The 18,560-nt window shown below is 51.6% G+C and overlaps 1 protein-coding gene across 4 annotated transcripts in view; it reads right to left on the minus strand.

Moving 5' to 3' along the window:
* LOC110334722 (NADH-cytochrome b5 reductase 3) overlaps positions 1 to 7,042 on the minus strand; it is an 18,507-nt gene extending 11,465 nt beyond the window's left edge. The window contains exons 1-3 of one of the 4 annotated variants that reach the window (XM_029548230.1): positions 6,950 to 6,964; positions 1,851 to 1,897; positions 730 to 861 (exon numbers count right to left, since the gene is read on the minus strand). In XM_029548230.1, the coding sequence (XP_029404090.1) occupies positions 730 to 813 (84 nt within the window). In that variant the 5' untranslated portion in view covers positions 814 to 861; positions 1,851 to 1,897; positions 6,950 to 6,964. Of the gene's footprint in view, positions 1 to 729; positions 862 to 1,850; positions 1,898 to 4,722; positions 4,826 to 4,927; positions 4,951 to 6,949 lie in introns of those variants that run through there. The other 3 variants (XM_021216583.2, XM_029548229.1, XM_029548228.1) reach the window with 3 other exon arrangements.
* Between the last annotated feature and the right edge of the window lie 11,518 nt (positions 7,043 to 18,560).

An 18,560-nucleotide genomic window follows, 5' to 3' on the forward strand; every position in this document is an offset into this window, starting at 1 on the left:
GCTGTCCTGGAACTCACTCTGTAGACCAGGCTGGCCTCGAACTCAGAAATCCGCCTACCTCTGCGGATATCCAAGGGCTGGAATTAAAGGCGTGCACCACCATGCCTGGCTTCCATATCATTTTCATCAAGCAACTGTGACTACTTGAAAGACACGCCCCGCCCTCCAGACTGGGCCTGTAGTTGCTTTCCCTCATAGAAAGATGGTCTGGGGAGGGTCACTGGGCCTTCACCTGAGGTTCCAGCCACTCTCTTCCTGCACCTCACAGACAGCTATGTGATTCTGCCCCAACTGACCTGACCTGGGGGGTCTCTGAAGATACTATAGTGTACAGACAAGAGAGGGTTAACTCAGGTGGCATGCCACCTATGCCATGTTGGGAGGTCCATCATCCATGTCAGGGTGAGGCTTTTTGGTGGCATGGAAGCTTTGGGGTCACCCACGGTCATCCATGCTTTTTAAGTAAGCGCAATAAAACCACTGAGTCCCCAGTGTGGCTTTTGGTGAAATGGTACTTTGGCCTGTCATTGTGCCATATCTGAGGGAACCGTATCTGTTTCTAACCCTCCAGGGAGAGTTCCCACCACAAAGAGCAGGGTCTGAATCCCTGTCACTCCTCCATGGCCTTGCTCTCTACATCTGCAACGTGGTGGTGGGAGGAGGGACATGGAGGGGCAGCATAGGTACCTGGGAGCCAAGGGGATGCTGGGGGTGGAGCAGGGCACTCACCTCCTTGTCGATGAGCCGCAGAGGGTACTTGATGTCGGGGTTCTCGAGGGTGATGGCCGGTGTGGAGCGCTGAAACAGCTTCATGAGGAGACTGTACACGAACCAGACGGGTGAGAGCACCACGCGGCTCAGCTGCAACGACAGAGCGGAGCCCAAGGTCAGCACGGGGTCCTGCCCCTTCCTTACGGGTGCCACTTCACCAGCATCCCCGGGCCTTTCCTCCTGTGACCTTTCCCCTCCAGCCTTGTCCAGAGAACTCCCCTGGGCAGCCCACGAGGAGAAACTACCAAAACCAGACTCATGGCATTTGCCATCCCATTCAGTCCTCTGTGCCCAGCACCACAAGGAAAGTTTTGAAAAACCTTGAACTTCTGATCTTCCTGCTCCCAAGTGTGGCCATTACAGGCATGTGTGCCGTACACGCTAAGCAAGTGTGGCCATTACAGGCATGTGTGCCGTACGCGCTAAGCAAGTGTGGCCATTACAGGCATGTGTGCCGTACACGCTAAGCAAGGACTCTATGGATGGAGTCAAATCCCAGGCCCAAGTTCTAGTTCTCAGCCCTGCTCAGAACCTACCTAAGAGCCCTTCACTGACCACAGAGCTCCAAGAGTCTAATGCACCAGCTTCCTCTGGGCCACTGCCCTGGGCACAGGGCCCCCAGCGTGCATGTACCAGTTTCTTAGGGCTTCCAGACTCTTCCCTCCCTGCTTCTATCCAGAGCCATGGCAACAAGCCAGTGAGGTTGGATAAGTTGAGTCACTTCCCATAATGACCCTGAGCCTCTCCCTGGGCTGCCTTCAGCACTGGCTGGGCACTGCTCCTCACTGGCTGAGTAGCCCTGGGCAACTGCTTTGGGAAGCTGCGCTGAGCTGAAAGAAGGGAGTCACTGGATCTGGCTCCTGCCCTTCCTCTGCTCCCTGGTTAGCAGGGATGTGAAGAGCCTCAGGGACAGGCTCCTCCTTCCTCTGCCATGCAGACTGACAGCACAAGCAAAGATCTTTCCTTTCTGGTTACTTCTGTCAGGAGACAAGAGTGAAGAAGTGCTCTCACTCACTGAGCCGATTGCTTGGCCCAGCCCCACTGTCCCTCTCTCTCAAAGCCCTGCCAGGACTCCCCACCTTCCAGTAGCTTCCGAGGGCACTCTGTCTGAGCCTCTTGTGCCAGTCTGCAAAAAAGGAATGTGAGGCTCATCATGAGGAACTCTTCCCAGGGAGCAGTAGGCTAAGCTGGGAGCCCCCCCCCCCCCCCCGCCGCCAGCCCATCCAATCCCCAGAGGGGTGTGCAACCTGAGAAGTGGAGGGGACCATCAATCATCCAGACACACTCCTCACACACAAACCGGCCCTGCAGGTTCAAGCAGCCCCAGCAGCCAAGGCCCTCTGTTGGGCCCAGAACAAACTGCCTCTCTCCCAGCCAAGGCCTCACCACACAGGCCCCTGATAAGTTACCGGTGAGTTTAAAAAGAGCCAGTTCCTGGGTCCATGATACTTCCATCAGGACCACGCCCATTCAATGCATACCACTGTACTGAGCACCTTGCTAGCATTGTTCTGAGGCTCACTGAAAGACCAAGCTGACACCAGGGAGTATAAGCTCAAAGAATCCCAGGTTGGAGGCCCGGCCCAGAACGCAGAAAGGGTTCCCTAGGGCTCTGGAGACATAAGTGATGGGGCTTCCAAAGGCCATGCACAGGGCAAACACCAGCCAAAATCCCTGAGCTGGTACCGCTCCAAGGACAGGGCCTTTTGTCCCTGGGATCACTCCATTTCAGCTCTTGACTGAGAGTATAGCTGCTACTCCAAGCCACAGAGGGGAAACAGGCTCGAGGGAATTGCCCTGCCCCAAGTCACACCACAGTCCCAGGATTACATTCATACCGCCAGATTCTCACACGCTATCTCAGGGTAAACAAGTGACTGGCCAAGGTAACAAAACCAAACACGAGTGTGACTGCGATTTGAATTCAGGACTTCTCAGTCCCATCTTGCTGTTTCTGAGCCACTTCTAGGGACAGGTCCCACTATGTCCCCATCAGAGCCTGTAGCCAGATACTATTCCCCCTTGGAAGGCATATTCCTGAGTCCAGCATCCCAAACCAACGAGCTTGTTCCACCACCTCCAACATGCAGGAGGAACCCACCCACCAGCTTTCAACGCACCCGATGTGTGGCTTCAACACAGACTCCTCTCCCTTCTCCCTCCACAACAACTTATCCTGTTTTGGCCTTTGCACGCTTTTCTTTCTGCCCCCCCCCCCATGCCCTGCCTCTAGATGCATCTAGCCAGCAGACGTCTATGAATCCTTCAGAACCCAACCCAAATGTTAACTCTTCCCTGCGGAGCCTACCTAACCAGGTCCTTGGTGACTTTTCACAGCCTGGGCCTCTCTGTGAGCTTTCTGGGCCTGAGGGCCATTCTGGCGATATTTCTGCTACAGAAAATTCCATTGCTAGGAGCAAAACCACATCCAGAAACCACGACTGTTGGGAGCCCTAGTAATGGGCATCAATGACTTCGACCATCTGGGCCCATGCTCGGTGAACCCTGGTTTATCGCCCCCAGCAGGACTGTTTGAGTACACTGTCAGGCTCACTAGCTGGAGTCCCCTGAGCCTGCAGCTTGAACATCAGCTAGGGTCCCCATAACAGCCCTGGGCAACTGGGTAACCTTTTTTTTTTTTTTTTTTTTTTTTTTTTTTTTTTTTTTTTTTTTTTTTTTTTTTTTTTTTTTTTTTGAGACAGGGTTTCTCTGTGTAGCCTTAGCTGTCCTGGAACTCACTCTGTAGACCAGGCTGGCCTCGAACTCAGAAATCCGCCTGCCTCTGCCTCCCAAAGACTGGGATCAAAGGCATGCGCCACCACTGCCCAGAATCTCTGGGTAACTTAGGATTGCCCAGACACCACTATGCCAGCACTTGGTGCAGAAGGAACTCTGTAAATATTTGTGGACTCGCCACAAGGACAACCACATCTCTCTCTCCTGATCCCTCACAACCCTCTGACTTCTCACGTTGTGTGCAAAACAGGACAAAAGCCAAGCCTGCTCCCCCATGAGGGAGGGGTTCAGCCCATCCTATTTTCCTGAGGCACAGCACGGGCTGCGGAGGTTGTCATGCCACCTGTCCCTGGCACAGGATCATGTTCAGAAGGGACAGGTTTAATGAGCCAAGAACTGGCTCGTGGTTGCTCCCAAAAAGCACTGCCCTCATACCTCAACCCTCAGGCCACATCTGGGAGGTGCTGTTGTCACTCCCAATGCAGGTAAGAAAACAGAGGCTTTGGGGACAAGCCTGAGCCCAGAGACATGTCCAGACACTGAGAGGGGGGAGGCAAACATTTTCTAAATAAAAATTCCTATCTAGTAAGGAACAACAGCTGTGACAAGCCATCCTAGCTGTCATTCAGTCAGTCAACAACCTTAGCATGTATTCCTGTGTCCAAGGTAGGGGTGTGTGTGTGTATGTGTATGTGTGTGTGTATGTGTGTGTCCCAGGCCTAAACCCTCTGTCCGAGGAGCTCAAACTAGAGTGGTGACAGACCCAGTCTCAGGGGAGACTGCACCAAGGCTAAGAGCAGAGAGCAAAGCTTGGGTCTCCCAAAGTTGGAGGCCCAACCAGACTCACTCACCAGGGGACTTGATGTATTCTGTCCCCACTGGCATGGGGTAAACAGGCTGTCCCCCATCCTTCCATGGCACCACTCTAGTGCCAGCAACAGGGTCAAGTAAACAGGAGGCAGATGGCCGAGGCCAAGTCCCTGCCCCTGCTCCTCCTCAGCTGTGTACACACACACACACACACACACACACACACACACACACCCTTACCCCAACCAGTTTTAAGTCCTTGAGAGCAGCTGCTTCCCATACCCTGACCCTGCAGGCCACATTCCACTGTACCAAAGAACCTGCCCTCTTCCTCTCCTTGCTCTGACAGCAAGGAGAGGTAGAGAAACTGGGTCCCAGGAGCACCCCCCCCCCCAGCTTACTCACTGCAGCTAAGGGATGCATAGCCCGTTCCTCATCCATGGGACACCCTGCCTGGGCTTCTCACTCTGTCGTTTCCTCCTCTAAAACCCTGGAATCCACTCTGCCCGGGCTAGATAGGGAAGGTTGGTAGAGAGCTCAGTCACCGCCTCCCTCCAGGTGCCAGCTCCCTGACCTGGGGTTTAAACAAGCCAGTCATAGGCTCGCTTACCTGCCCACCACCCACTCTCCTGCTGTCCTGCCAGGATCAAGTGACCACGGCCCTCCCAATCTTGTTCTAAGTGGGAGGAAGTGGGAGGATATGGAGGAAGTCCTGAAATGGGGGGGGGGGAGCAGGGGGGCCTCTGGGCTGAGCTCCAGACAATGGGGGAAGGGAGCCCAGAAGTAAGAACAGGTGGATAACTGAGCCACCCTCTGTGGAATCTAAGCCACCAACCAGGCCCAGGCCCAGAGTTACCAGAAGCTATTGGAAAGGCCTTATATACTCTATAAGAGGGATAGGTCTGTCAAGGGCTTTCTGGAACTCACAGACAGAGAGGCAGTCCAGAGCAGCAGGCCAAGCCTGCAACCTTCTCCTGGTGGCCAGCAGACTCAAGTGCCATCCTCTGGGTTGGGGCCCCCAATATATGCAGGAGGTCCTCCCACAGGGCCTGCATGGCCCAGATAAGACATCCGGTACACCCAATACCCAGCAGCCGCACACACACACAGCACACAGGCCTCCAGGCCTAACGTATAGCGTGGGCACTGAGGTGTAAGACCCCAGTCAGTCCCATAAGTCAAAAGACAATACCAAGCAACCCTTGGACCGATGAGGCCATGGTGGGGCCCCCTGATAATTAGACTGCGCTCTGCTGCCTGCAAGGAACTACTGTTGACTTAACATGAGTGGATGAAAAAGCTAGGTGCTGGGGTACCACCAACATGGTCCAAAAGGTGAGGAACCTGGAAAGCAGGGGAGGAAAGGGATCACGGGCAATCTCTGGGGAAACTGGTCAGCATGTCATTCTGGGGTGTTGTCACTCTGGGGTTTGTTTGCCTTGGGCCAGGCTGCTCCTTAGATGGTCCATACTGGATTGGTCACTCTCGCAAGAGCAAATGCCATGCCAAGAAGACCGTCTTCACCAGGAGCCCTGAATCTTGCAGAGCGAAGGGAGGGCACCCTCCAAGACAGGCGCTAGCCTAATCTTGTCATACCCAAAGAGCTGGGCACCTCAGGGGTATGTTTGTGTAACTGGGACTGGGCACAGTTCTCATGGATGCTCTTAAGAAATCAAGGAGGAACAGGGCAGTGGTGGGGCACACCTTTAATCCAGCACTGGAGAGGCAGAGGCAGGAGGATCTCTGTGAGTTTGGGGGCAGCCTGGTCTACAGAGAGCATTCCAGGGCTACACTGAGAAACCCTATCCCAAAAAACCAAAAGAAAAAAAAATAATAATAATAAAAGGAAATAAGGAGAATGGGCTCCAGTATTGTGGAAAGGGCCTTGGCCGGTCCAGAGTAACAGTGAGAGAGCAGATTTATAGATGTTAGAAGGTCCCAGCATCCTCAGTGCCCTGGGCTGATGGCCAAGTCTAAGTGACACTTCTTCAGTGACAGTGCAGCTCTGTGAGTAACAAGAATGGCCAGGGCTTTTCTGGGTGACAGCTGGAAAGATCATGGCCAACTACTGCCTTGTTTACGGCAAGAAGATGCGCCCAACCCCTGTAGGGACATCCTACACACTTTTCCCATACACACACGCACCCCAAAGTACTCTTCCTGCCAGCTCACACGTGTCCACTATTCACGCCCACGTGTCTTCACACCCACACCCTCATTTCTCACACACACCGCTATCGGTTCCTCCACGCACAGAACCGTGCACCTACGGTCACACTTCACGTTCCCATTTACAAAAACCCTCACACCTTTCACATCCCCCACGGGGAGCAGGCACTTCAACTTTCTTACACTCACAAGTCACGCCCACTCAGGTGGGGCGCGCACGTCACTCATTCCCTGTTCACATTCGCGCACACCCAACAGGGTCCTCAATGTCCACCCCACGCTCCGACCTCCCCCCTTTGGCCTGAGGCCGGGCCAGAGTGGCCCGCGGCCACGAGCCAGGGCGTGAGTCACGGTCTGCAAGGGGCCGGGTGGGGCGCGGGGCTCCTGAATCGGTGCTGGGCGCCCCGGATCGTACGGTGTCCCCACGGTGCAAGCCTGGGGACCCCAGACCCATGTCGCCTACCGTGCTCAGCTGGGCCCCCATGGTGGCGAAGAAGAGACAGTGGCCCCACGGTTCTACACCCGCTACTCGGCCGGCCGCTCCCCCAACAACCCGCCCCGGCTGCAACACCTCGGGGGCGGGGACGCCCTGCGGAACCAGTCAGGAGCGCGGAGGTGGGCGGGCAGGGGGCGGAGACTCCCATTGTCCCCGCCCACTTCCGCTTGTGAAGACGGGAGTGCGCGCTGAATGGCTGACGGCGCTGCACGGAAGAGGCTCGGCGAGAGACTGGCTACTGTGGCGCCTCTGTGTGGCTTCTGGGCCTGTTTTGTCCCGGTGAAGAGAACAAGATGTCGCCCCCGCGATGGGCTCTCAAATCCTGAGCCTTCGGTCCTGGGAGCCTGCGGGAGCTGATCGTGCTGGCCAGGGCTCTGACTCGCGCTCGGGGCGTGTTGCCAACACCGCTGGCCACAGAGTCCAGGCCACAGCCCTGCCCTGCCCTGCCCTGCCCTGCCCTGCCCTGCCCCATTTTCAAGCCTGTGAACCAGTCGTTCCTTCCTGAACAAATCTCCAAACGTACTGAGGCCAGTTCCGGATTAAAGTGCAGGTGTCACCTCTTCAGCTAGGCCAACTCTGGCCCTGTGCTCCCTCGAGGGACACCACTGGCACAGAGCGGTCTTTGTAGCGCTTCAGTTATCCTGCCTGTTAATTCACGATGCTCTGTGCCCACATACCCATTCCACTAGATGGTGGGGCTTCCCCCAAGTCAGGAATCTGCAGTCAGTTCTCTGTGCCTGGACCCCAGAACAGAGCCTATCACGTACTCTATAAACACTTGCTGGATGTGTGATCTTGTGAGAAGGAGAGAGTATGTCCCTGGCATTCCGGAGTATTCTTCAACCTGGTCCTGGCCAGATAGGGAATGGAAGACCGCTCGGAGAGCACACGGAGGTGTAGAGCCTGGAGATGGGAACACAGTGGGTAGAAGCAGGAGGTGGCCAAGGCCAGAGAGGCTGAGATGGGTGTGGCTACTGCCCTCAGTGATGTGAGACCCGGATGAGCATAGAACTCCGAGGGTTGAGCGGCAGAGTGAGGAAGAGACTTGTTGCCTAAAAATAGAGAACTATTACCCAAACTCTTCAGTACCGGAATGCTTGGTGACTGGAGCATTCCATCAGGTGGGTCTGTGTGAGTTCTGGGCTACACGGTGAGAGACTGTGCTAGTTACTTTTCTGTTGCTGTGGTAAAAACACCATAACCAAAGGCAACTTTAGGGAAGACGGAGTTTATTGTGTCTCACAGTTCCAGGGGGATAAGAGCCCATTATAGCTGGAAGGCATGGCCGGCCACAGAGAGCAGGCCAACCTAGCTGGGGGAGACGGATGCTGAGAGATAACATTGACCCTTAAGTAGGAACCCGAGAGAGAGCCGGAAGTGGGGCCAGGCTATAAGCTCTCAAAGCCCACACCCCCAGGGACATTTCTTCAGCAAGACCACACCTCCATACCTCCCCACAAACCATCACAAATTGGTGACTAAACGTTCAAATACACTTGCCTATGAGGGCCATTTCTTATTCAAACCACCACAGAGGCCCTGTCTCAAATAAATAAATAAATAAATAAATAAGGAACAATGGCCAACACATCTGTGATTCCAGAACTTGGATAGTGGAGGCAAAGGTTCAGGTTATCTGTCCCTGGCTACAGATTGAGTTGAGGTCAGCCTATGCTACATAAGTCCCCGTCTCAAAGAAACAAGTTAAAAAAAAATCAGGAGCTTGAATGTGGAAGGGCACCTACTACCCTGGGATATGAGGCTGGATCTAACATCAGTTAAGTATTATTCCACTTTTGATCTCAGCACTTGAGAGGCTGAGACAGGAGGATCACAAACACAAGCCAGTCTGTTCTACAGAGTAAGACCTTGTCTCAAAAGGGGTGAGGGTAGATATGGGGGCTCCTCTTGTGCCTAGAAGTAAGAAACCTACACAATGTGTACCGGAGACCCGAACTGTGGTCTTCGCGCTTGCACAGCGAGCACAGCTCCTGTTACCATCAGAGCCGTCTTCCCAGCCTGCCCTGTTGCCTTCCTTAGGGTCCTTACTGACTGTCCATCTCTTTTCTCTCTGGCTGAACCTCCTCACAGTTGCTTCTCTTCCTGAAAGTCGCATGGGTCAGAGGTCACGGGCAACTGTCCTCACTAAGGCACCCCCCTGCTACTTCAGATCCTGTCTGCACTCATACTTCAACCGACCGGCAAGATGTCAAACGAAAAGCCAAAGAGGAGACTTCACTCTTGAGATTTCTACAGACACTTCCACAGCAGGCCTCACACTAGCATGGCCTCCTGACTGGTCATATATGACCTCCAGGCCGTGCTGACTCACAACCTGGGAAGACAGAACTGATATCAAAGTGGAAAATATTTGAAGCTCATACCAAAATCTGGACCGATCTTGTCATCTTAGGGGAGGGAAGAGTCATGTGGTCAGGAGAGTTGCTATGACTACTGAACTGTCCAGAGGAAGAGTCACAGGTTGGAGCGATGACTCAGAGGTTAGGAGCACTTGCTACACTTTCAGAGGACTAGAGTTCAGTTCCCAGCACTTCCAACCATGTCAACTCCAGCCCTAGGACAGCCGTTCACAACCTGTGGGCCGCGACCCCAGAAAGGCCATCGGAAAACACAGATTAGTTACGTTAGGATTCATAACAGTAGCAGAATTACACGAAACAACTTTATGGTTGGGAGACACCACTACATGAAGAACTGTATGAAAGATGGCAGCATCAGGAAGTGTGAGAACCAGAACCGCTGGTCTAGGGGAACCAAAGCCCTCTCCCGCCCTCCATGGACACCTTATGCTCTGACACAGACATAAATAAAATAAATCTAAAACACACAAGCCACCTGAGACTCTGCTGTTCCCACCACTCTCCAGCTGCCTGGAGCCAGAGCATCCCGGTGCTTGGCTGCCTCCAGCCCCGGTGAGGACTGAGCTCCAGTTGTGTGTTGCCAGAGTTGTCTGATTTGGTGTCTGTTTAAAGACAGTGTCTCTCTCACTATGTAGGCCAAGCTAGCTTCCAACTCCCGGTGATCCTCCTGCCTCTGCCTCCTCCTGAGTTCTGGCTCACAAGCTTGTCTCACTATGCCTGCCTTGTTCTGTTTGATTATTGAACTGGGTCTCAACTCTCCACAAACTCTCTTCCCAGATCTCTGAGTGGTCGAGTGTAACCCACAGGTCCTTGCTCCCCAGGGGGGACGCTGTCTCTCTTCCTGTCACTCTTCCCCCCCTGACTGATCCAGACTTTAGCTCAGATAGGGATGTGGCTCCAAGGGTGGCAGACAGAGAAAGCTGAGGGAGCCTGTGGTCCATTTTCTTCGGAGTGAAGGAGATAGATTTCTACCCAGGCTCCTCCAAAGAGCTGACACTAGGCCTTACCAGGGCATCAGAAAAAGGGAGTAGGTGACATCAGGAGTAGTTAGCAGTAAAGCTGTTGTTTTTCTTTCTTTGATATCCTTTCTCTCCCAGACTTTCATCCCCTGATGACCACCAGCATCCTTGTTCTTTGGTGTATTTTGGTTGTTACAAATTTTAATTCCTTTTTTAAAAATAATTATATATTTATTTCATGTACTTGAATACACTGTGGCTGTCTTCAGACACATCAGAAGAAGGGATCAGATCCCATTACAGAAGGTTGTGCGCTACCATGTGGTTGCTGGGATTTGAACTCAGGACCTCTGGAAGAGCAATCAGTGCTCTCAACCACTGAGCCATCTCTCCAGCCCTTTTCCTTCCTTCCTTCCTTCCTTCCTTCCTTCCTTCCTTCCTTCCTTCCTTCCTTCCTTCCCCGCCCACTTTTTAGGGTCTCACTGGATAGCTCCCAGCTGGCCTGGAACTCACTTATAGCCCAAGCTGGCTCTGAACATGAACGCTCACATCTGCACTTCTCCAGGCTCAGCCTCCTGAGTGTAGGGGTGGCAAACTTGCTGCTGCATCTAGAGCCAGGTGTTCCTGCCCACTCTCCTTCCAGGCGTTTACCAGGCAAGTCTCCTTCTGTCTTTGTTCATCTGGTGACAGATAAAATCAGGAGGTATGCGATGCCAGCTTTCTTCATCCCTCATGGCACCCGGCACCGGGCAGATCTTGGGTAGATCTTCCTGGGGAAAAGCAGTCCCTTGCCTTGAATACCATTAGTATCCCAATCCCCAGTGACTCCATGCTGGGTTTCACAGTCCTCAGTGATCCTGGCCTGTCACTGAAGTGGTTTGGGAACCCCATAAGCAGAAGAAAAAAGACATATGACCTAATCCCTCAAGGCTCGGCTATGACCTAAGACCAGAATTTCCTTATCACTCCCTTTCCTTCAGGCATTGGCAGAGAATCCCCCGCCCAGCCCAGCCCCTTGACCCTCAGAAAAGGCTGAAGGTCTTTCAGTTTTTGGTATAGGAATGAGTCATGGCCCAGAGAGAACAGAGAACTGATATTTTGTATTTGTTTCTTTATTTATTGATGTGGGGGTGGGTGCCCATGAGCCACCAGACATGTGGAGGTCAGAAGACAAGCCACGAGAACCTGTCTGCTGCTTCCATCTTGTGGGACCCAGGGAGCAAACTCAGGGCATCGGACTTGCAGGGGAGTGGCTTGCCCTGGGGAGTCACCTGACTAGCCAAGAAGAGGAACAGAATCCTCAGTGACACATCACTTTCCCCGGGCCTCTGGCTCTAGTCCTTCCAGGGATTGCTGAGGGTTTGGATAAAGGCTCCCAGGTAGACTTCAAGGGCAGATCTGAAGGCCTGAGCTAGAGTTACCCGAACCCTGGCGGTATCCCAGGTACTGCTTAGAGGTTCAGGAGTTACATTATCAGATTAAGTGTAAATAAATAGAGAACAGATGGTTAAACTCTAACCTCACATTTTTTTCCCTTTCTTGTTTTTTTTTTTTTGTTTGTTTGTTTTGTTTTTGTTTTTATTTGTTTTCTGGGTTTTTGAAAACGGTTTGTCTGTGTGGTCCTGGCTGTCCTACTCATTTTGTAGACCAGGCTGGCCTTGAACTCAGAGGTTCACCTGCCTCTGCCTCCCACACTCTGGGATTAAAGGTATGTACCACCACCGCCCGGCCTTGCCTCACCTTTTTAGTATAAGCATGTATAAGTGTGTCTCACATATTGTTTCGTACCTCCTGGGTGCTGAGTTCTGAAGTGCGCACCCCATGCCTGGTTATTTACAATAAGGAACTCATAGGCTTTCGGATGTCTCAGTTGTTTGCCAGGTATCGGGTAAAATAAAATTAAATTGAAATTTTGGGCAAGCAATGAATAACTTTCTACTCAAATGTGCTGAGTTAAATATATGGGGCAGGTACTATTGGATGTAGGACACAGGGTAAGAGTTGCCAGGACAATGAGACAGGCAAGAGATGCTGGAAGTTAGTGGGGCCTTGAACCCCAAGGTGTTCTAAGAGTATCTACTAGCCTCGGGCAGGGGGGACTTGAACTTGGACAGTCACGGACAGACCATACAATAAAGCACTCTGTGTACCAGGCATAGGGTGTACACCTTAGAACTCGGCACCCAAGATGTAGATGATGGAGAATCAGGAGTTCAAGATCATCTTTGGCTATATAATAAGTCCAAGACCAGCCTGAAATACATAAGACCCTATCTAACTCACACACACACACACATACACACACACACACCCTCCCAAATCCATTTCACAAGAAAGCATAAGAATCTCTGTGACTCCAGGGAAGGCTAAGTAAGGGAAGGGGCCAGGGACCAATGAGAGAGCACCTTCAGTGACTAGCTAGATACAAGGGCTCAGACCCTTGGTCAGAGAATAAGAGAACATCTGAACACTTAGGCTTAGAGCTCACCAACTAGGAAGACCAGGCCCAGAGGCACTGGATTGAGCAAGGTGTTGGATGGTAGCCTGGTGTGAGAGACGGTCAGGATCAGAGGAGCTGTAAGAGAGGCTACAGAAAGCCTGAGAAACACTTGAGTCTAGCTGTGGAATGAAAAGATCGGGTGGGGCTGGAGAGATGGCTCAGAGGTTAAGAACACTGACTGCTTTTCCCCCGAGGTCCTGAGTTCAAATCCCAGCAACCACATGGTGGCTCACAACTATCTGTAATGGGATCTGACACCCTCTTTGGCGTGTCTGAAGACAGCTACAGTGTACTTGTATATAATAAATAAATACATTTAAAAAAAAAAAAAAAAAAAAAGATCGGGTGAGCCCAAAGAGGGAAAGTTAGGCTAGCACTGGAGAAGCTGGGGTGGGTTAAGGTACTGATCTGTAAGGAACTCTCTAGAAAGATGTTGTAGCTCAGATTACCCCACCAATGTCATATCTGCTTCAGAAAGCTCCCAGGGACCCCAGGGCTTGAGGTGGGGAGGGGAGAATAAAGTTCTCCTAGGAGGGGAAGCAAGACAGATGTACAACCCTTCCCGCTAGATCCCTGCACAGCCTATGAAATGTTCTGCTGGGCTCTAAGGACATAATCCCTGGGCTCTTACCGTGGGAAGGAGATTGTGTTACCAAGTTCTTAAAAAGGCAAGCAGGGCTGGGGATGCTCCAGTCAAAGGAAAGGTAAACGCAGGCCAGCAGAAAGTACAAGTCCCTTTGGGTTGAGTGCAGGAAGGACCCTTAGTAGGGAGGGGGTGCTGGGATGACGGGGTGATGGGCGCACAATCCAGAGCCATCCTTGAGCAATCTCTAAGCAAGCACTGCTGGTCCTGTTGAAACAAACATTGGCGCCCATGCATGGTGTGGTAATCCTCTCGGGATGTTGCTGAAGTCTACAGAAAACCTCCCAGCCAGGAGGATTCATTACCTAGGGAGCAAGAAGAACTTGGCCCGGTCCCCCAGAGAGCAACTAAACCCCTTACCCAGAGCTTTCTCTCCCATCTTACAGAGGCAAGGCCAAGCAAGGATGGCCAGGGTAGTTGAAGTGATGTGAGGGATACTCTGTCACTCCACCCATAATGCCAGAAACGTCCACCTCTTGGCTGTTGACCATGACCCAGATCTTGACCTTGAATAAATCACTCCTCTCTCCCAGCCTCAGTTTCTTCAGCGGTAAACCAGGGGTTATCTTTAGCTGGGTCTGCTGGTGCATGCACTTGGGAGATAGAGGCAAGAATATCAGTTCAAAAAAAGCAAGTTTGAGGGGCTGAAGAGATGGCTCAGTGGTTAAGCAATGGCTGCTCTTCTAGAGGACCCAAGTTCAATTCCCAGCAACCACATAGAAGCTCACAGCCATCTTTAACTCCAGTTCCAGAGTGTCAGACACCTTCTTCTGGCCACTGAAAACACAGGGGACACAGACATACATGCAACCTAGTAAAATAAAGACATCTTTGGCAGAGGGTCGGGGGAAGTTTTGTGTCAAGAATTGTTCATTAACCTCAAAAGACCACCAAGGAGCCGACTACGATGCAATCGAACTAGGGTCTTTATTTAAGTTCGAGCTTAGATGACACTGCCGTGTCTGCTGCAGCAGAACGGGAGGTTTACCCTCCCCCAAGCTCTCAGTGGGACAAGGCTTTGTAGGAAAAGGCAAGCAAGCAGGGGGTTTCAGCCTGGCAAGCATCTAGTTGTATGACTATTGTAAGCCGACAGGTGGGTGCTCTGAAGCAAGACCATGAGCAATCAAGTGGTCTGAAAGTACATCGGAAACAATCAGACTGATCTTTGATTGACTGCTGTGAGGAAGTAGTTAGGGAGTAACTCTGGGGTATGGGCCAAGGACAAGCCATGGGGTCCTTCCTGGTACTAAGCTGTAGCTTGGGTTCAGCTATAGATCAAGTTTCTCTTAAGATGGAGGCTGGTCCCAAGATGGAGTAGGTCTGATCTCTCAAAGGGAAGCAAGTTTGAGCCCAGCCCTGAACTATATGACACCCAATCTGAGCTGAAGAGGAAGGAGGAATGGGGAGGGGCCATGTGAGGACTGGGCCAGAAAGAGAAGGTTTAGATCAGGATGTAAAGTGAATTATAAATAAATTATTGGGGGAAAAACAAGAAAGAAGACAAGGAAGATGAAGGAAGAAGGAAGGAAGGCACGGAGACTGTGAGGCCAGATGGAAGAGGAAAGGAAGAGTGGAACTAGGGGCCAGGGAAAGTAGGTGGGCTTTCTAAGGTGTGCACTGAAACAGAGGCCTGATGGAGGTGTGGGAACGAGTCTTGCAGATAGCTGGGGAAGAGCATTCCTAGCCATTAGGAGAAAACATTTGGAGCTGGAGAGATGGCTCAGTGGGTAAGAGCACTGGCTGCTCTTCCAGAGGTCCTGAGTTCAAATCCCAGCAACCACATGGTGGCTCACAACCATCTGTAATGGGATCCAATGTCCTCTTCTGGTGTGTCTGAAGACAGTTACAGTGTACTCATATAAATAAATAAATCTTAAAGCAAAACAAAACAGTCTGGCAGTAGTGGCATAGGCACTTGGGAGGCAGAGGCAGGTAGATTTCTGAGTTTGAGGCCAGCCTGGTCTACAGAGTGAGTTCCAGGACAGCCAGGGCTACACTGAAAAACAAACAAACAAAAAGATAAAATAATTTAGCAACAGACTCCAAAGGAAGCTCAAGGACGATTTCATTAGAGGTTAAGAGAAAAACAAGGCAGGCATGTAAATCTCAGCAGGTACCAGAAGGGAAACGGAGAACACCCACGCTGATTTCGATGAGACTGACAAGCAGTCTCATAGCACAAGGAGAAGGAGGCTTCAGAGAAAGGGCAGAAGAGCCCAGAGCGCCTTGGAAAACACACTCTGGGCAGTATCCAGAAGAAAGAGAAGTAAATAAAAAGAAGAAAAAAGGGAAACTTTTGCTTTTCCGAGTAACTCAGAAAATGGGAAAGAAACAGGCAGAAATCCCACCCGTGGTTGGAAGCAGCTGCCTAAGAGAAGGGGCTTCTGGGCGTCCAGTGAGGAGGGGGTAGGCAGTCGGGGGGAGTACATTATCTCCTTGGGGGGAATTGTTAGCCCTACCAACTCCTCTTGGGTAGCTTAGAATGCCAGGTCTCCACCACAGATAGAAACGGAACTTAGAACAAAGTGCAGCTCCCCCCCCACTCACCCCCACTTCCGTAGTGTAAGCATCACACAAGGCCTTATACTATAAGGTAATTTAAATGTCAAGGGACGGCAAAGCTGATGTTTACATTTCTGGTGTTACCAGGGAAACAGGAGGTTCTGGAGCTACTGTAGCAACTGGACCTCTTTGTCAGTCCCTCCTCTCAAAGTGACCGCAGGGATATAGTTGCCTTTCTCTGCTTTGGCCACTTTAATTGGGGACATATGACTAAGCCTAGCTTGTTACAGCTGCCAGGACAAATGACCCTACTCCGTCTCTGTCCCCCTCCCTGCTTTCTGAGACAGGGTCTTCCTATACAGCCAGACTATCCTGGAACTCTCAGACATCTCCTGCCTCTGCTTCCCAAGTGCTGGGAACCATGCTGGGCTCCTAGCCACATTCTTACCAGGGTGTGGCTCTGGTAGACAGAACCCTAATTCAAACTAGCTGTGTAGGAAGGTCCTGGGGTGGCTCATCAACTGGAACGAGAATCCTTGGGAGAGGGCCAGGGTTCCTCTTTCATCTCTCGCTCTCTGAGTAGGGAGCTCCAGCTCTCCCACCAACACGGGCATCTTCCTACCTGGCTCCTACTATATTTTGGTCCAGAGAAGCAGAGAAGAGAAAAAAAAAAAATCTGCAGGAAAAACTCTGATTGGTTTATCTTGTCACGTGTCCATGGGCCCCATCAATAGTGCCAAGAAGTTGGCATCCTTAACTGGCTCAGTTTAGGTCAGGTGACCGTTCTTTATCCAATCATAACTAATGGGAGTGCAGTTAAGTGGGAGATCGAGAAACTCTCCCTGGAACCAAGGTCCTGGTGGGCCTGGAATGTTCTCAGAAGGCGCTGCATACCCATGGCCACGCGGCGAGGGTAAAAGGCTGGAAAAAGATTCCTGTGAATGGGAATTGCTATTGGGATCTGGAGCTGGGAAAGGGTTCTCCTTTAGTTTGCCGCGTGACTTTGAGCCATGGAGAGATGGGCAGGGGCTCAGGAGCCTGAGAAAGAAGGGGAGAGGGCGGATGGGAGGGAGGGAAAGACGGGAAGGAAGGGAGGGAGAGAAAGAGAGGAAAGCTTTGATTTTCTGCGAAAAGAGAGACCCGGAAAGAGCTACCCTGTGCAGCCGGCTGTGGCGGCTTTGGCTCAGGTGCACAGCCATGATCAGATGCTGATCTTCAGTCTGCGGTCTGTGCTTGCCCTGATTTTCTCCCGCCCTTTTTTCTCTGCTTACACTGGCAAACTTCTGAACAGCTGAGCCGACCCCCTTGCGCACCCTCGGAAGGACTCTTAGCGCTCCGCACCGCCTTCACCCAGGGAAGGCTTGCCGGTCCGGGAGACCCCTCACCCACATAGGAGGACTTTGGGCAGCTAGAGCAGAGGACACTAGGAATGGACACAGTCCTGGGTTTAATGACTGCACAGAGCTCGGCAGCAGGGTAAGGGGACACATTGCCAGAGAGGGACTTTCCAGTTTAATTTTAAGCACTCCCCTCTAATTTGCATAAAGCTTTTTGAAGATGAGAGTCTCTGCAGAAACTGTAGAGGACGAGTGAGCCATTGCCAGAGCTACCGGCCCCTCACGTTGAAACTCCTCAGACAGAACTGAACCCCACCGCGATTGCCTGACACTGGAGGCTACCACTTGGAAAACGGACTGTTTCTTCGTGTAAAATCCATGCCCAGCACACACGTAAAAACCTCCTGCAGCTCTCACATCAACTCTAGGAGCTCATGGGAAAGCCTAGAGCCCAGCCATCTACGCCTTGTAGGGTGAGGGGACTTGAGACTGGGGTGGGGGTGGGGTCTAGGAGCCTGCTCAGTTTACACAGCTTCACAGAAGAGGCACCAGCTGACACCCCATTCATTCATTCATTCATTCCCTCCCTTCCTCTGCCCCCACCCTCCTTCTTGTTTTTTTCCAGACAGGCTTTCTCTGTCCTGGACTCACTCTGTAGACCAGGCTTCGACTCAGAGCTCCACCTGCCTCTGCCTCCTGAGTGCTGGGATTAAAGGCATGTGCCACCACCCTACCTATTTCATGTTTTTAGGTGTAGCTACACATACTAGCTTCTTCCACAGCACAGCAAACTAGAGCCTACGGAGTCACGAACTCACCATAATCATTTCCATTTTACAGGCAGGAAAACTGAGTCAGTGAGAGGCCAGGTGCTAGGGTAACACCCCATTTCTTCCTTTAAAAAAATATTTATTCGAAAAAAAAACCCCAAAATATTTATTTTATGTACATGATTACACTACAACTGTCTTCAGACACACCAGAAAAGGGCATCGGATCCCATTACAGATGGTTGTGAGCCACCATGTGGTTGATGGGAACTGAACTCAGGACCTCTGGAAGAGCAGTCAGTGTTCTTAACCACTGAGCCATCTCTTTAGCCTCCAACACCCCATTTCTTTTTTTTTTCTTTCCTCTTTTATTATTATTATTATTATTATTATTATTTTCTTTATTTACATTTCAAATGCTATCCCAAAAGTTCCCTGATTAGGCCATCTTCTGCTACATATGCAGCTAGAGACAGGAGCTCAGGG

This window comes from Mus pahari, chromosome 17, assembly GCF_900095145.1.
Source record: "Mus pahari chromosome 17, PAHARI_EIJ_v1.1, whole genome shotgun sequence".
NCBI classification, from domain to species: Eukaryota; Metazoa; Chordata; class Mammalia; order Rodentia; family Muridae; genus Mus; species Mus pahari.